The sequence below is a fragment of the Sapajus apella genome, unplaced genomic scaffold (genome assembly GCF_009761245.1).
Source record: "Sapajus apella isolate SASKATOON/1434 unplaced genomic scaffold, GSC_monkey_1.0 scaffold47, whole genome shotgun sequence".
In the NCBI taxonomy this organism is placed as follows: domain Eukaryota; kingdom Metazoa; phylum Chordata; class Mammalia; order Primates; family Cebidae; genus Sapajus; species Sapajus apella.
The window spans coordinates 10326080-10345380 of record NW_022436987.1 but is presented as its reverse complement, the minus strand read 5'-3'; the positions used below and the strand labels follow the sequence as shown (position 1 = coordinate 10345380).

Below are 19301 nucleotides of genomic sequence, written 5' to 3'. Positions count from 1 at the left end.
CTGGGTCATCTGGATCCTGGCAGAACATGAGGGCCAGGCTGTGATGGCGGAGGGCACAACCCTGGGAGTGTGAAGCCCGGAGCCAACATGCTGACCACTATGGCTAGGTTCCAGCAGCCCCACCACCATGCCCAGAACCAACAAGAAGATCAACATCCCAGATGGAAAGATAGGAGCCCAGAGACCAAGGAGCAAATGAAGACCAGCTAGGGACATAGCAGCCACAGTCTCCCGCTATCCAGGAAGCTCACCTCTGGCCTCCTCCCCTTCTATCAATAAATCTTTGACCCCCTCCAGGGAGGTACTCAGACCTGAGATTGCATTGTTTTCACTACTTGTGGGGAGAGGGAGTATAAATATTACTGTTATTTATACCAGCAGTCTCCAACCTTTTTGGCACCAGGGACCTTTGGCACCAAGGACTGGTTTAGTGAAAGACAATTTTTCCATGCAGTGGGGCAGTGGGGAGTGGGTATTACATTCTCATAAGGAACATGCAACCTAAATCCCTCATGCCAGCAGTTCATAGCAGGGTTCGCGCTCCTATGAGAATCTAATGCTTTCTCTGATCTAACAGGAGGTGGAGCTCAGGCGGTAATGCTTTCTCCTGCTGGCCACTTACTTCCTGCTGTATGGCCCAGTTCCTAACAGGCTGAGGACCAGGGGTGGGGACCACTGATTTATACGGCCTGGGAAAGTGAGGCTTATATACTGCAAAGCACCCTGAGGCTCTATAGAGGCTTTCCTTCCTGGATCCAAGCACTTTACTACCTTTTAATGTAGCTGTCACTGCCACTATGCTGAAGGAAAAACACGTGCATAGACAGCTTAAGCAGCCACTCAAGATCACAGAACTGGTAGGAAGTGAGCTGGGATTTGAATTCAAGTCTGATTCCAAGGTCTACATGCTTTCAAACACTTAGGCCCACATAAGGGAATCCAAGAGTGGAGTTTTGTTCTTTAGCTTATTTTCTTGTTTTTAAATATGAAAGCATCCCAGGAGACTCAGATACAGAGTTGAGAACCACCACATCCTGTCAGACCACTTCCCACCACTCGTGCCAGTTCATCAAAGGATCCAAACCCTGGCCCAGGCGCTGTGGCTCTCTGACTTCTACTCTCTCCTAGGAATCTGCACCTAGAACAGCCCTTCATGCTGCTATTTACTCACAAGGGTCTCAAATACCAATGTCCTCATGCATATGATTTACCCAGGCTGCTGGATGCTTCCATGCAACTTGGATATACTTGTTTATTTATTTATTTTTGTGCACTGAGGTGAACAATGGCACTGCAAAATTAAATTCAGTTTCAGTGGAATACAACAGAAAGAAGTCAATTATCCAGCATTAATTATTTATCTGGAGACAATAACCATGGTATTATTCCCCATGAGAGAGGCCTCTGTAGCTTGGAACAGGAGGAAAGAAGTGGCAGCTACTGTCTGCCTATTATGCGGCTTTAGATTGCATAGTAGGCAAAGTAACACTTCTGACATCCTGTAAATACACATGTGCCCTCTCTGTGAATGTGGAGCATGCTCATGCCCCCAGAACACACACATTAACAGGTTGCTAGGTCCAGGGATTCTATTCCCTCAGTGTTCTGGCTAGGCCTGGCAATGCCAGGCTGTGAACATATTAAAGGAAATACCACTCTCTCTCTCTGTTGCTCACCCTGCCCTATCAGAACTGTAAGGATGAAGACATTGTGAGAAAAAAACACATTTCACAAGCTGCAGCTTTTACGGCCAGCCATAACTCCTGATGTTAAGTCAGTCTGGTGTTTTCCTTCCAACGTATTTGCTGTGCAAGATCAGTTAGAAATCATGCCTTGCCTCCTAATAATTTGATTCCTAAATCATTTTAATGTAATTTAATTTCCTATAACCTTAAAACTTCTGAAGAGGTTGGAAGTGGGAGAGAGAGAGGGAGAGATAGGTCAGTGGTTCTCAGTGGCCTAAAATGGTCCAGGATCTGATCTTTGCCCCTCATTATCTACTCAGAGCACCTATTCCTCCTGGAAAGCAGAACTTAGCGTTGATTAAGCAGGTCCTATGCTCCAAGCAGATGCTTCATACATAACATGTTCCTAACAGCTCAATGATGCATGTATAAATTATCCTCATCTCATACATGAAGAAACTAAAGCTCAAAGTTATAGCTACTCTGTAGCAGAACCAGAAACCAAGTTGGAGCAGTTTGCACTCCTAACCACTCTCCTAAACGTCCTGATGATGGCTTCCCCAACCCCCGCACAGGTTCAGATCTGACCATACCAGGACTGCAAGGGGTTTTTGGAAGGATCCTAAAGCCCTATGGCCAGAGCTGCTGCTACCCACCTGGCTACACAGCTCCCAATCTACTGTCTGGGCAGGGAAGACTCAGACTTCACTTCAACCAGGATAGTTTTACTTTTACCTGGCTTAAACTACTGTTGAGAGTGTCTGTCTGTGATTTCTTTTTCTCAGTCAGGTTACTTGCTGAGGGTAAGGGGTCAGGAGAGGGATTTACGGAAGAATTTCCCCAGATCACCTACGTGAAGAGCTCTAACACACAGCAGCAGGCATTCAATAAGTAATGGTTCTGCATATGCAGCTTTCAATGTGTGACAAACACTTTGCATATATAAATTTATTTAATCCTCACATTAACTCTATGAAGCAGGTGCTAGTATTATCCCATTTCCTACATGAGGAGAGTGAGGAGCAGACGATAGAGTTCAGGAACTTGCACAGACCACACAGCAAGTAAGAAGTATAGCTCAGCATTGAAGCCAGGCAGTCATGTGTCCAAAGCTGGCCCCACCTCCCTGCCTCATGAAAGGCCATTAGGCTTTCATGAGGCTGGGGCAGGCCCCATCTTTAAAAAACCACATGTATTCTGGCAGGTCTGTATCTCACCATCTCTGAGATCCACCTTAGAGATGCTGTGTGCAAAGATAATCGGACTCCCATACGGTTGCTTATTCTTGGCTTCCAAAAAGCCAAGAATAAGGCTGGCTCAGGTCCCATCTTTAAGAAACCACATATATTCTGACAGGTCTATTTCTCACTATCTCTGAGATCCACCTTAGAGGTGCTGTGTGCAAAGATAATTGGGCCCCCATATGATCTCTTATTCTTGGCTTCCAGCTGCAGAGGAAATTCTTAGTGGCATTTCTAACCATGCTCTGAGTCCTCAGGAACATGAATGAGCTGTATGTCAAATCCTAAAACCTCTTTATAATGATTGATTTGGGGAATCAGACTGGTATGTACACAGAGGTTAAAACAGTTCCAGTAGACTTTTAACAAATAATATTTTTTTTCTGATTTTAAAAGCAACACATACCCAAAAATAAATACTCAATAATCAAACAAACAATATTGAAATCAATCACATAGTAAGATGAAATCCCAAGTAATTCAGACAGAGGGTTAAGGATAAAGGTAAAATGTCAGTGATACACGCAATATATAACACAGAACATTACAAAGTAAAACAATGGCTTAATAGTTTTACAAAAGTGACTTGGGTTTTGTTGCCTCAAAATAACCCAATCAAAATGTCTCAGCAAAAAAAAAAGAATAAATCTGGCTAAGCAGAAGCCCCAAGCACTCTGAGGTTTCTGAGTTCCTCCGTAGACCAAACCTACATTACAATGACCAATTTTCCAGGTTTTCCAGGAGTTTCCAGGGCCACAGAACTTTCATACCCAAATCAGTACAGGCCCTGGTCAACTGGGACTGTTGGTCAGCAAAGCTCTAGCACCCTGGCAGTTCCAACACTGGTTCAGGTTCAGGCTCCAGGACCAGCCACAACAAACCTACACCTGCCTTGCCACATCTTCCAGCTGTCTGCAGGCACCTCTGGTGGCCCCAAGTGTCTCCTTCTTCAGCCAAGATGTTTTCAAGCCCCTCTCACCTCATCATCCAGGCTTTACCTTCTGCTCAGTATGTACCTTTCCCACCCTCCCTCATTGTTCAACTCAGAACGACAAACACTTCCTAAGGATCAACTCTACGCTCAGTTATCTCCTTGGTGCTCTGGGCAAAGGAGAAAACATTCAAGGTTAGACTGACACCTTCCAAAAGGCTCAGATAGGGCCTACACTAATGCCAAGGACCCCCAGCGGCTCCAGCCCTCTAGCCAGGCAGGATCAGGAGCCTCCTCTGGGGTCCTCCATCTTACTAGCACACTCCACCCAATTATTTGTTTCATGGTGGGCCTCAGCATTAGACTTCAGCTCATTGGGGACTGGGATATGCCTGATTTCTCCATGTCCCAGGGCCCAGTTCCATTCATATTTGCTGAGTGAACATGGCATCCCCATTTTTCTGGGGAGGAAGACTTATCCTCGGCTTCCTACCAGAAAAATGCATGCAGCCTCAGGATGCTGGGGCTGGGCCTCAGTCAGGGTTCAGATGGGGCAGCCCTGGCCTGGAGTGACAGCTGTAGGACTTACCGCTGACCTGGCAGGGTGATGGAGTCCAGGTGGCGACCTCCAGGCAGTGCCATCATATTGATCCCAATCTGCAGCAAGGCCTGCTGGCAGCGGTCGTGATCCTGAAAAGAGAGGGCCAGATGGCACAACGTGGCCCTAAGAGAAGAGGTGCAATCACCTTCTCTCCCAGACCCAGGCCATAAGGAACCAAAGCAGGCAAAGAGGTAAGTCCTCCTAGGCTTCTTCTCTTTTGGAACCAGTTTATACTCCACTATCCTCACATGAGTATGGCAGAACCCAGATTTGATCTTGTTTCTAAGTCCCTGGCCCACTTTATATATCTAAAATATTTTCTTATTCCAATTGCCAAACATTTGCCTGACTTATTTTGGTACGTAACAAACATTGGGACACACAGTTCACAGGTATTCCATAGGACATACTTGTACTTGAAAGGTGTCTATGTTTACCTGAGATTCACATTTAACTGGGCATCCTGTATTGCTTGCTAAATCTGGCAATTCTACATTCTAATTCGCTGGCTATTACCACTGTAGAACTGGGTTATTCACTGTGATTATGCTTAAGTCTGTCCTGGAAAATGTGACCCTGTTATTGGCATAGTGGTTGCTTTCTCAAATCCATTCTACTGCGGATGATGTAATTGCACCCAAATTGCCAGTAATTGGTTCAGAAATAGGCATGTGACTCAATTTACGCCAATGAGCCATGACAGGATTGCTACTAGGAAAAGTATTTTTCTCTCCCAACAGAAAAGTGTTTTTTTTTTCCTCACAACAGAGAGCTACAAGATGAGACAGTATCTCTCCTGTTGGACTTGAACAAGGAAACATATCCACTTCATTGCTGCTAAAGACCGTCTTACAATCATGAGATGCCCTAGCTGAAGAACAAAGTTAGCACACCAAGAAAAAAAATGCTGGGTTCTTGATCACTAAGCCACTGAATCAACTAATGCTGGAGTCTAGCTCAGCCCTAGCCTTCTTATTATCTAAGAAAATAAAAGCTCTTGTTTGTTTAAGTCAGTCTAAGTGAGGGTTTTTGTTCTATATAGCCAAAAGCATCCTAATGAATAAAAGTAAGCCAAGTTCTTGGGACCCTCAATCCCTGCACTGAGGATGCACCTAGCTCCACTGGGCCTCACATTTGAACCAAAACCAGCTACCCACCTGTTTGTCTTTTTCTCCCTCAACTGGTCCCTGCTGTGCTCCTGGAAGCCTTTTTGCACACACTGTCTCTGTTTCATTTCTCTCTCTCTGCCAACTCCTCCAAGCCCATGAGTAAAGCCTCCTGAGGAACACGCAGATTCTGTCACCTTTCCCTGGGCACATCAACAGAAGGCTTACTCCATGATTACAAGGGGCCCCCATAGAAAAGAATGGAGGAGGAACACTTTAATAGTGATGTGGGTGAACACAAAGCACCCCTCATAATGCTGGGAAGAAAGAAGAAAATGCTCAACCTGAAAAGTGTGGGGAGGTAGGAGCCCAGAATAAACTAGGGCACTAGATAATTGCAGAGACTTGCTGCTGTTGCCTGTTTCTTTGTCTGAAGGGCCAGCTAGACTGTGAACTTCTTGAGGGCAGGCGCCACATGTGTTCCTGGCACTGAGCCAAGCTCCAGGCACTTAGCCTGCATTCTATACATCTGTTGAAAGAATGAGTGGGATAAATTTTTAATATATTGATGTTGAGCTTCATCTCTTCATCTGTAACTGAGGATAATAATATCTATTTTAAAGAGCTACTGTAATGATGACATGAGATTAGGAATGTGGAGGTATACAGCCAATGTAAGAGCTAAATAAATAGTAGCTGTTATTATTATATGTCCTATAAGTCTGCTATGTGCTCAGCTCTGTGGTCAGCTATGCTAAGGGAGATGCAGAAAATTAAATACAGCAGGTTATGTACTTAGCACAGCGAGAGGCTCAACAGGCGTTCATTAGCTTTCACCACTGTTATTTCCATCATTATTATTATTACTGAGAAGGTATGTTTTTGGAACCTAGTGAGCCAGTAGGCTAAAAGAGATGGCACAAAAGAAAAACTAGAAACAATAAAATGAAGCATTTGTTCCCTTTTCAATATGTTTGGCTAAAGAACAAAAAAGAAAAATACCGACTTCTCAGGATAAAAGCTAAGATGTGATTAGATGGCAGTAAGCAAGTAGATTTTATTTTATTTCCATATCTTCACCATTGATAATAAAAGAGGCAAAGTAAAAACGTTGGAATGGAGATTCGAGCTTAATGTAGGTGAGGAGATAGGGAGACACTAAGGAAATTCCACGGTCCACAGAAGTTTGAACCAATGGAACTCTGTAGGATAAGGTGAAGCATACATACCATAACATAAAGTATTAGAGGAACCTCTGGCTCTAATTCAAGCCATTTCTGAGGGACCCAGAGAAACAAGAGTTGCCATGAGTGAAGCCTGAATGCAATAAAGTTTTCTGAATTCTAAGAAGCAGATTCCAGAAACACAGCTCTATGACCACAAATTCTATAGCCAATCTGGATCACCAATCGGTGAACCCTTCAGAAAGAAGTGGTGAGCACAAGACGCCAGCTAGAACACAGCAGGAACAAGCCACGGCAAAAAAAAAAAAAAAAAAAAAAAAAAAATCAACTTCTTTTCCTTCAGGAGCCTCTGGGCTCTTAGCTGACAGAACTGTAATAAGCCTAATATATCTTGATTTTTTAAAGTACCCTAGTGAGGTGCTCTCATTCATCTTTTTTACCCATAGCTTCCCAGCAGTTATGCAGAGGGAGCCTGCCAGCTCATAAAGCCTTGCTTCACATGATCTGGTGTGTTCCCAAAGACTGGGAAGTCACCTTAAGGACATCTGATTGCATATGCATCACTGCCCTATTCACAGACTATGTCATTATTGGCTACCTCTTTGCCCCAAAAGGATAAGATTCCTTAATGTCTAAAGTCAAATCTTGCTCAATGTGGGATGGGGCACAGTTCTGACCCAAAGACCTGCATGGTCAAGAGTCTGGGTTGTGAATCAGATTAGCTGTCAGAGGAATCACAGCTTATTTTCACTAGGGATGAGGAAGAATATCTGGAAGCCAAGACAGGAAATACTAGTTTAAGCCAGTCATTGTTTATAAAGTGTCAATAACAATAATAATTATAGCTAACATTTACTGAGCATGTATTATGTGCCAGGCACTGTTCTAAATGCTTCATATAGTATTAGTTCATTTAATGCCATCATCATCCTCTGTTACAGATGAGACATCTTAAATTCAGTAAGAAGCACAGGTTAGTAGGTGGCAGAAGACTAGAATCCAGGTTTGATGATTGAAGGGGAGGTGCTGGAGCAGATGAACATGAGAGCCTGTGTTCAGCCTTTGCTAACAGACAACCAGACTCCATTCCCTAATGGCAACACCCAGCCCCAGAGGGCCCAGCACCATTCCCTCTCACCAGCACCTTCTACTGCTCCCACTCTCCAGACTGTGAATCTTCCAGCTTCACCTAGTGCCAGCCATCAGTGACACAGCCCTCAGGAAAAAAAAGCAAACACTGCAGCCACATGGAAGGAAGAAAGGGGGATATACAATGGGGACATTTCTCTTTTGTTCCTCATTTATTGGCACTTTTGTGAAAGTCACATAGACAGAGATAGGCCCTAAAGAGATCAGAAGAGGGGAGACCATAGTCCCAGTTAAAACTGCAGAGACCTGTTTAAAGCATGCAGTCCTCAGGGAAGATCCTACTGCGAAACTCCATCTCCAGTCTGAAGCTCTTTGGCTACCCACTCCCACAGCCCTAAGTCAGACTCATCCTGTTGAGTAGACATGAAAAATAAACCCCTTCCAAAGCTACACAGAATGTTAGGAAACCAAAACTGAGTTCAAGATAAGCCCTTGGTCCTGTGCTATTTGTCCTCATGGTGTTGCAAAAAGAACACGAACTTTGGAACCTGATAGATTCAAATCCTGACTCTATACCTGATAAGTACATAACGTTGGGGAAATTGCCAACCCACTGAAAATATGGTTTTCTCAATTATACTACACCCCAGGAACATCATGAGGATTAAATGAGATACTTGCAGAAGTCCATGATATTGTGGTTAGTACATAGCAGCCTCAAAGTAGTACCCTTCCTGTTGGAAGGAAGAGTTAAGAAATATATCTCAGAGCAGAGTTGCTGCTTTTCCCAGTAAGAGAGGTGAAAAGGACACATGTAGGAATGAACAAGGAAGAGAAAATCCCTCCATCACTTCCCCCAGGGTCTTTCCTAATTCACTGAAAATCCCACCATGGATCCTGCAGCCTTGTTTCTTCAGGCCTCTGGGCTGTGTAGCTCCCATTAGAAGTGGCTAGTTTACAAGAAAGACTTGAAGACTTGAGTGTCTCTGATTTAATTCAATGCCTGCTGTGACAACAGATCCATTTGGACAGCTCATTTATGTGCCTACATCCCATTAGAGGCAGCCTTTGCTCACCTCCATTTGGCTAACCACACAGGGTTTGTGAAGGAAATGGAGACTATTTACAGTAAATTATTCCATTAAAATCAGGAGCAAAGGTGGTTTCTGCCATTGTCTAATGGGCCAATCCAGGTACAGCTCAAGGTATGTCTGAGATTGCTTAATCTGCAGTCTCATTAGGGCCATCAACATTAGGGCTGTTAACATGGAAGGGACAGGGACAGGGGATAGTAGGAACTGTGGAAAGTAGTAAGCTTTGGCAGCAGCTCTAGGAACAGGGAGGAAACTGCTGTCAAGTCAAAGAGGAGTTGGACAGCACCAGGCACATATGGCTTTTCCTCAAAGACTTCAGAAAGTGAAAGGGCTGGAAGCAACAGAACTGTCCTGTCAACCCATCATTGTGAATCTCTGCTTTCGGAGCTGAAAAGTCCCTTAAAGAGCACTGCTTTCTTTACTGGGGAAGAAATAAAACTTTTCTAGTGTCTCCATATCTGCTTCCTATCTATAAAACATTTACCTTTCTTTATGACCCCCAAGATATGAACCCACCTCCTACATTTGAGAACTAGCCCTTCACTTATGAGTCTTAGTGAAGAGGAAACCTGCTTCCCAACATAGAAATTTAAAAAAACCAGTCACTTATTTCCCAGAGTCCTTTGCAGCAAGAATAAAGTACATGACTTAGGTGCCATCCATCAGGCACACAGAGCAGAAGCACATGACCTAGGATTCACCAATCAGGCACATAGAGCAGAAGCACATGACCTAGGATTCACCAATCAGGCACACAGGACAGAAGCACATGACCTAGGATTCACCAATCAGGTACACAGAGCTAGGAGCTTGAGAAGAGATTTCTTTCTGAGGCCTTGTGGTACCTGCAGAAGAATCAAGTTCCCCTGTATCTGGCATGCAGATTACACCTTAACATGGGACTACAATGTAGGCTTTTCTTCAATCTGCCTTCCCCAGTCTGTGCAAAATGCACAGGATTTAGAGCCCAGAGGCTAGATTTGGATGTCTTGCCTGAGATTTATCCTGGATACATCCCTTCCCTTCATCATGTTTTTTTCATCTCACAACCACCTTCCTGGTCAAGGGCATTGGTATCTCTCTCTTAGACCTCTGCAAGGCCTTCCTTTCATCACTTGCCCCTTTCCAGGTGTGCCCCTCTCTAAACTGTTCTCCACACAACCACCGGGGTGATCTCAAGAACAAATCTGATCACATCGACCCACTTTAAAATCCTTCAATGGCTTTCTGTTGCTACTAGACAACGACCAAACCCTGTCAGGGCCTACTTGTCTCACAAAGATCTTGTCCCTGTCTAACCACCTTTCTTGTCCCTCAGCCTTGCAGCCACTCTGGCTGTTGTTCATCCCTGCAGCAAGCCACGCCTCCCCTTGCCAAGCACCTACCTCTATCTCCTCTTACCAAGTTATTCCTATCATTCAGAGCTCAGAACAAATGCCACTTCATCAGGGCAGCCTTCCCTGACAACGGATTCAGTCATGTCCTTCCTTTATTATAAGATTCCCTAGTCCCCTCAGTATTTCTCCTCCATAGACTTTATCACAATCATAATTAAATAATTAAGGGCTGCAATGTTAGGGGCTTGATAAGAGCTTAATGTTTTTCTCACCTGAAGGTCGGGAGCAGGGACTAGAGGAATGTGCTGCTCACTGCCATACTGCCGGTGCCTGACAGAATTTGGTGCATAATAATCAATAAACACTTGCTCACTGAGTGGATGAGTTCTTGTGGAAGGAACCTCAGCTTCCACTTGATAAACTGGAGACAATGGTAACTATTTCACAGTGCCCTGATGAGGATTCAGTGAGATGACTGTGGGGTGGGGAAGAGGAGCCTTTGCATACCGTATGCACTGTGCCTTGAAAGGGCTCTGCATCCTAACATCCACTGAGACAAAGCCACCTGTTCCTCCTGAGTTCTTGCAGTCCTCAGAGTCTGGTTGTATCCAGCTGGGCAGCCTCCCACCAGCTCTGTGTTCATCAAGTTCTCCCATAGGACAGACAGATGAATCAGTGGACAGTCACAATGTTGTGTGAAAACTGCAATGACAGATAATCAAGGGAATGTCACCCTCCCCTCAAGTGGGGCAAGCAAGCTGTTAAGTAGTACGAGGTCAGAATGGAAGTTGAGTAGCGGTCATGGGAAGTTTCTCAGGGCATCACTCCAACACTGAAACTTGAAAGAAGAATGTGGAAAAAGCAGAGGAAGGAAAGGAGGCTAAAAGGAAGAGTGTGCAGGGCACAAGGAAGAGGATTTGACACAGAATCCTGAGCATGGGGAGATTACGGAGCTGCAAGTGTTTCAAGAAGGCTAGAGCACTCTGGCCTGGTGGTGGAGTTTATAGGAAACTATCTCAGTAGTATGGGAATTCAGAAAAAGGAGTGGTCACTTTCAGCTAGGGAAATACAGCAGACTTCTTCACCTTAGAGAAGATGACATATGAACTGGGCCTCAAATGCAGGGAGGGATTTTGCCAGGTGAAGATGGGACAAGGGCATTCAGAGCCAAAAGCAGTGTGAACCTTGGCAAGGAGACCAGAAAACGTAGTAAGTATTTGGGGACCCAGGTTCTCTCAGGAGGCAGTAGGGACGGTGCTTCTATGGCCCAGACCATGAAAGAAATTGATTATTTAGTCTCTGTCCTGTGGGTGATAGAGAGTCTTCAAATGTGTTTGGGCATGGGAGTGAAATGATCAGAGTGGAATTTCAGTCCTCATGGTAACCAGTGGAGTGGATGAACTCCAGAAAGTAAGACCAGGAACAAAGGTTAATTTAAGAGACAGGTGTAAGCTTTCAGTCAGAGCATTAAAGCCCTAGGGGTGGAGAGGTAGGGACCCAGGATTGAAAAGAAGGGCTACAAAGATCTCTGGCAGGTAATCACAACACATCTCCCTCCCCATCCCCCTCTGGACCTCTATGTGACCTGTGCAAGGGTGGCAATAATCATTGGAGATATTGCTAGCTGGGGTGGCTGGCATCCTACAGCAATCAGATACTTTAAGAGCCCTGGTTCCCATGGGAGGCACAAGAAACCAAGCATGCTGCCACCCAGCCCTGCTGAATGAACTGAGCCTCATGAAATATAGACAGCTTTAGCTCCCTGGAGGATGCCCCAATAGCTCCTCACAGTTGTCAGGCAACAGAGCCCAACAAGTAGGCAGAACAGACCTCAGGACTCACAGAGCTGGGCTGAATCCCCTCCAGGACCTGAGACCCTAGCTGGACAGCCCAGAACGACTTGCATCAAGTAGAGGGGGCCCCACCCAGACCTTTGTTCTGCCCCTCAATTCTGGAGCTAATACAGTTTCAACAAAGCACAGACAAGGTCCCAAGCCTCCACCTGATTAATTGGATACATCTACCTCTTAGGCCTCACTTTGAAGGCAATAGGAACCTAATCTACACAAATATATCCATAAACTTGACAGAGCTAAGGCTACAGGTCCCAGCCAATGTCCAAGCAGCCTTCTTGGAGAAGCTCACATCATACTCTCAGAGTATGAGAACTAGTAGGGGGGCCTTAGAGATTACCCCCTTGTAATAATAATGAGGAGGAGGAGGAAGAGGAGGCAGACAGGGAGAAACATGTATTGGGTACTTACTATGTATAAAGCACTGCTCTAAATGCTTTATATTTAGTCCTCAAAATAACCCAATGAGGTAGGTTACTATTGTTATCTCCATTTTTCAGATGAGGAGCCAGAAGCACAGATGGGTTAACATGGACAGTGGAGAGACATGTTCATAAGAAGAAGAGAGGGTGGGTGCAGTGGCTCACACCTGCAATCCCAGCACTTTGAGAGGCTGAAGCAAGAGGATCACTAGAGGACAGGAGTTTGAGACCAGCCTGAGCCACATAGCAAACCCCCATCTCTATAAAAAAAAATAGAAAAATTAGATGTGACATGGTTGTGCATGCCTGCATCCCAGCTACTGGGGAGGCTGAGGTGGGGGGACTGTCTGAACTCAGGAATTCAAGGTTATAGTGACCTATGATCATGCCACTGTCTTGCCTGAGCAAGACCCTGCCTCAAGAAAAAAGGTAAGGGAAGGGTAGGGAAAGGGAAAGGGAAGAAAGGAAAAAAGAAAGAAAAAGATACTGCCTGAGGTCACAACCTGGGACATGCACACAGGTTTCCTCATTTCCACCATGGGAAATCCAAATGAGGCCTTGCCTGGTTGGAGCAAAGAGACCTACCAGGGCCTCAGAATGGTTTAGCATAGGAAGTTCATGGAGACTTAGTTCTCCATCTGTAAATGGAGAAGTTTGCTGTGGTTATCAAGCACAAGGAAATACAGAGTGGGCAGGGAAATTCATGAATCCTGTTCAGATTCAGCTCAGCCATGGAATGGGACAGGCAGGTTAACTCAGAAGTGCCCACTAGTCCCCAGGGTCAGAGAGAGAGGATCCCAGTGTCAAGGTGTCCTCACTGAAGCCAGTGTGTGCCAGCACCTGGTTTATATGACTACATACCCTCTAGATACCTCCAGCTTGTCCAAGCAGCCTCCCCTGAAGAAGCTTATGTGGTCCTCTTGGAGGAAAGCTCAGGTTCCTGGAATCAGGAAAGCCATGGCTGTCCTTATTTACCTTGTGTCTCAGGGTGGGGTCTTCCTGGCTCTGGGGCTCTGACTGCCCAATTACTCATCAGAGGAGCTTCCAACCCTAAGCCACATAAGGAAGCTCCAGTTGCTGGCATTCTGGGAGCTGGCTCTGAGCTGACAATTTTCTAATGGTCAAAAGTGAGAATCTGATGCCCAGATCTCAAGACCTTAGGCAAAATGTAGCTCCAAGGGAGGCTTGGTTGGCCCTTTGAGCCACCCCCACCCATAGCTCTGTTGGTTAAGAATACAGATTCAGGAATCAACTGCCCAGGTTCAAATATGAGCTCCATTAGTTATTAGCTGTGTGACCTTGAGCATTAGGTTTTTTGTCTATAAAATGGGATCTATCATAAGGATAAAATAAGAATGCCAGGCACATTAGTGAGCACACATATGTGAAGTGCCTGGCACACAGTAGGTGTTGATCTAAAGGTTGGTTCTACCTCTCTTCTGGTGAGGACAGTGCCTAGCAGTAGGGAGGCAGCCAGAAAAAAGCTATCCTGCTGTCTCCTCAGCTCCGACTATTCCACTGCTTTTTACTCTAACTTTTAAATCATTCCTTCTTACTTTCTAACTCTTCCTGATGTGAATGTTTGCCAACTGCTCAAATGTTCCTTAGCTTTGATTTGCAAAAGTGAGAGACCTCTCCCACTGGGCCCAGGGCCCAGGGTGCTAAAATTAACAATCAGCATACTTTAAGCTAATGACTTACTGGTTGTGACTGCCACGAATAGACATAACTCTCAGATAAAGGCCATTAGAGAAAATTGAATAGCTCCAACGTGGTGAAAATTTGGATACATCCTGTTTCATAAATCATACTCAAAGGGCATACTGGGCAAGCTATTTCCCTCTCTGCGTCATGATGAGGACCCAGGTTGAAGGGGTCTGCATACCCTTGGGAAAGTGAAATAGGAGAGAGAATTGTACAATCTCTTATAGTTTCACAAATATGATTTTCTCTGAATTCTAAAGCCTTGAGCAAATGACAGCATTGCATCAACAACCATGATAATCTAATCTTCTCTTATTTTATTTCTTCCTCAAATCCTCCAAATTGGAGTTTGATCAATAACACTTGGAAGGTAACCTGGTGAGGTCTCAAAAATCCAAAAGTTTACAGTTGGAATTCCAAACCCAGTTTTACCTGTTACTAGGCTTCTCTGACCTTCAGCTTCTATATCTATGAAATGGAAATAAAACCTGTTCTCAGGGTTGTGGTCAAAATCACACAATATGATGTAGGCTGCATGATATTTCAGAAAAAGTGAAATAATAATACCAGAAGCTACTTTGACCCAGCAGGCTAGTTAATTGTACTCCATAAGTTTTATGATATTCATCTTTGTGACCAATGAAGGATCCATTTCCTATCCAGACTTCAGATCCAAAGAGCTTCTTTCCACTAGAGATAATTAAAAAGCAAAATATATTAAATATGTTGGAAAGAAGCAAAGCGTGCTATAGAAGATATATGATTTGAAACCCAGCACATAGAGACTGCTATGGTTCAGTGTCTCCCCCTCCAAAGTTCATAGGTTGAAACCTAATCCGCAGTGTGGCAGTGTTGGGAGTTGGGGCACTTCACTCGATTGTGCTTTGCAGACACTGCTTTTTTCTTTTCTTTTTTTACAAATTGAAGGTCTGGGACAAACCTGCATCAAGCAAATCTATCAATGCCAGTTTTCCAATAGCATGTGCTGACTTCATGTCTCTGTCACACCTTAGTAATTTCTCACAATATTTCCAATTTTTCACTACTATTATATCTGCCGTGGTGATCTGTGATAAGTGATCTTTGATGTTACTATTGTAATTGTTTTGGGGGGGTCACAAACTGCACCCCATAAAATGGCAAACTTAACCAATAAGTTTTTATGTGTTCTGACTGCTTCACCAACCTGCCATTCCTCTGTCTTTTTCCCTCTCCTCTGGACTCCCTGTTCCCTGAGACACGACAATATTAAAATTTGGCCAGTTACTAACCCTACAATGCCCTTTAAATGTTCAAGTGGAAGGAAGAGTCACACATCTTTCACTTTAAATCAAAAGCTAGAAATGAGTAAGTTCAGTGAGGACAGCATGTCAAAAGCCCAGAGAGGCCAAAAGCTAGGCCTCTTGCACCAAACAGTTAGGCAAATTGTTAACGCAAAGGAAAAGTTCTTAAAGGAAATTTAAAATGCTACTCCAGTGAACACACAAATGATAAAAATGCAAGACAGCCTATTGTGATATGGAGAAAGTTTGAGTGATCTGGATAGAAAACCAGCCACAACATTCCCTTAAACCAAAGCCTAATCTGAGCAAGGCCCTAACTCTATTTCATTCTGTTAAGGCTAAGAGAGGTGAGGAAACTATAGGAGAAAAGTTGGAAGCTAGCAGAGGTTGGTTCATGAGGTTTAAGGAAAGAAGCCATCTCCATAACATCAAAGTTCTAGGTAAAGCAGCAAGTGCTAATGAAGAAGTCCAGCAAGTTATCCAGAAGATCTAGCTAAAATTATTGATGAAGATGGCTACACTCAACATATTTTCAATGGAGACAAAACAGCCTTATATTTGAAGAAGATGCCATCTATGACTTTCATAGCTAGAGAGGAGAAATCAAAGCCTGGTTTCAAAATTTCCAGGCTGATTCTCTTGTAAGGGACTAATGCACCTGGTGACTTTAAGTTGAAGCCAATGCTCATTTACCATTCCAAAAATCCTAGGGCTTTAAAAATTATGCAAAATCTATTCCGCCTATTCTCTGTAAATGTAACATCAAAGCCTAGATGACAGCACATCTGTTTATAGCATGGTTTACTGAGTATTTTAAGCTCACTATTGAGACCTACCACTCAGATAAAAATATTCCTTTCAAAATATTATTGCTCATTGATGATACACCTGGTTGTCAAAAGCTGTGATGCAGATGTGAAAAGAGATTAATGTTTTCACACCTGCTAACAGCCATTCTGCAGCCCATGAATCAAGGAATAACTTTGACTTTCAACTCTTATTATTTAAGAAATACATTTTGTAAGGCTGTAGCTGCCACAGATAGTGATTCCTCTAATGGATTTGGGCGTAATAAATTGAAACCCTTTTAGAAAGCAATTACCATTCTAGATGTCATTAAGAACATTCATGATTCAGGGGAGGAGGTCAAAATATCAACATTAACAGGAATTTTGAAGAAGTTGATTCCAATCATCGTGGATGACTTTGAGAGGTTCAAAACTTCAGTGGTGGAAGTAACTGCAGATGTGGCTAAAAATAGCAAGAAAACTAGAACTAGATGTAGAGCCTGAAGATGTGACTAAATTGCTGCAACCTCATGACTAAACAGCTGTGGACGAGCAAGGGAAGAAGCTTCTTGAGATATAATCTACTCTAGTGAAGAGACAATATTTAGAACATAATATAAACTTAGTTAACACAGTAGTGACAGGGTTTGAAAGAATTAACTCCAATTTTACAAAAAGTTTTACTATGGGTAAAATGCTATCTTCATGAAAAGAAGAGTCAATTGATGTGGCAAACTTTACTGTTTTCTTATTTTAAGAAATTGCCACAGCAAACCCAAACCTTAAGCAACCACCATCCTGATTAGTCAGCAGACATCAACATCAAGGCAAGACTCTCCATTAGCAAAAAGATTATGACTTGCTGAAGCTTCAGATGATCATTAGCATTTTAGCAATAAGGTATTTTTAATTATATGTACATTGTTTTTTAGACACATTTTATTTCACACTTAATATACTACAGTATAGTGTAAACATAACTTTTATATGCAGTGGGAAACCTAATATTTCTTCATTGTAATATTGGCTTTATTGCAGTGGTCTGGGACTGAATGTGCAAAAGCTCCAACGTATGCCTTTAAGTCATGAGAGCACAGGCCTCATGAATAAATGAATGCCATTAGAAGAAGGCCTTACAGAAGTGGATTCACTTTCTTGGGCCTCTGCCTCTGCCATGTGAGCATCCAGTCTTCCTTCCCCCAGAGAGTACAGCATGCAAGCCATCATCAGGGAAGAACAGAATGGCTTTGCTAGATACCAAACCTGTGGACATCTTGATATTGGACTTCTCAGTCTCCTGAACTGTACGCCAATAAATTTCTACTCATTATAAACTAGCCAGTCTGTGCCATTCTGTTATATACTCTGTTATAGCAGCACAAAATGGACTAAGAAAGAAACCATGTTTTGAATAAACACAGACAAAAACACTAAGACATTTTCTGTGATGAGTAAAATTGACCCAGAAGAAATAATTAATATCTCATCGCACATCCTATGTGATCAAAGTACTATGGAATATTCAAAGGAGAATCCAGACTGAACCAGAACCTTGACTTGGCCACAAGGAATAAGAGTTCTTACTAGCTCATTAACACAAAGGGACAAAAGACAGAACCACCACCTATTCTAGAACCACTGTATATAACAGAATATCCCAGAGTGTGAGCACGACACAATCATTCTCAACAAATTCTGTTGTCATTGTCATAACATTCTCAGTTAAAGAATCTTTTATGTTGGGAAAGGGGGTATAAGGTATATGGACTACATGATCCACATTTATCTGGGGCTCAGAATGGATCAAACATGAAAAACAACCCATTTGCAGAATACTGTTTTATTAAGACTTGTTTAGGTCTAGTGCTTTGCAATGTCTAGCACAGAGTAGGAGCTCAATAAATGTTAATCTTTCCACCAACAGAGTGTTCTATGGTGCTCCAAAAACATCTTGCACTTCCACAATTCTATGCATTTGTCATGGTACCCCAGCACATCCTAACTGAAATCCTTCAATTCTCTTTTCTATCTCCAAGTAATTCCAATGCTTCAGGACTTATCTCTAATCCAACCTTATCTGGAAGGTCTCTTCAAACACCCTAACTTACGCTAATTTCTCCCTCCAAATATGTTATCTAGGAATAAAGAAAGCAGTAAGGTCTTAAAGAATTTTAAATTATACTACAATAGAAGGTGTACCTTTTTGATGCTCCCTCTCTCTTCCCCTTTCTACCTGTGTTGAGTGATGCCAAAGCAACCTGAAAGCCACAATATGGCAAAGCAAAAAAAAAAAAAAAAAAAAAAAAAAAAAGGAAGAAGCTGAGACTGAATCACAGCTTGGAGTAGAGCCACCTAATCCACATCAATATGTGGGGTAAGCAAGAAATCAACATAATATGTTAAACCACTAATATAGGGGCTGGCGTTATTTGTGCAACTGGTTTTAATTTAAAAGACTAATTGTGAGAACTAAAGTAAATGCTATATATAAGGCACCTGTGAGTGTGCTACACATATGGAAGTTGTTCAATACACATGGGTTCCTTTTCCCTTCTTCCTCAGTCTTGGAGAAGATGGTGGAATATTTTGTTTGTCTAATGACAATCAGCCATCTGGACACAGAAGTTAACCTGTGCACAATACAGCCAGAGTCCAGAAGTAATGGGATCAGGGTGAGATGGAATAAATACCTACGAACAATTAAGTCCTATCAGTTCTGAGACTAAGATTCTGTTTCTCAACAGAATCTTATCTGCATCCATTCATAATAATAGCTAAAGTTTACTATAGTCAGGTCATTCTAAGGTATCTTTTTCTCATAGTTCAACAACCAAAATTGGGATGTATATTTCAGTCAATGGCATCTTGGCATTGTGTCATTGTTTAATTGGAACCATATTTTCTTTTTCATGAAGTAACAGGGATCTTACAATATATAGCCTCTTAAATCCAGTGAAATATGGTATTAGGCACTTAACTATGT

General features: G+C 43.1%; 1 protein-coding gene across 2 annotated transcripts in view; it reads right to left on the bottom strand.

Moving 5' to 3' along the window:
- Positions 1-19301, bottom strand: part of INSC (INSC spindle orientation adaptor protein) — a 130916-nt gene that overhangs the window by 89244 nt on the left and 22371 nt on the right. For both annotated transcript variants that reach the window (XM_032240850.1, XM_032240849.1), the window contains exon 2: positions 4447-4547. In XM_032240850.1, coding sequence (XP_032096741.1) covers positions 4447-4547 — 101 coding nt within the window. The remainder of the gene's footprint in view (positions 1-4446; positions 4548-19301) is intronic.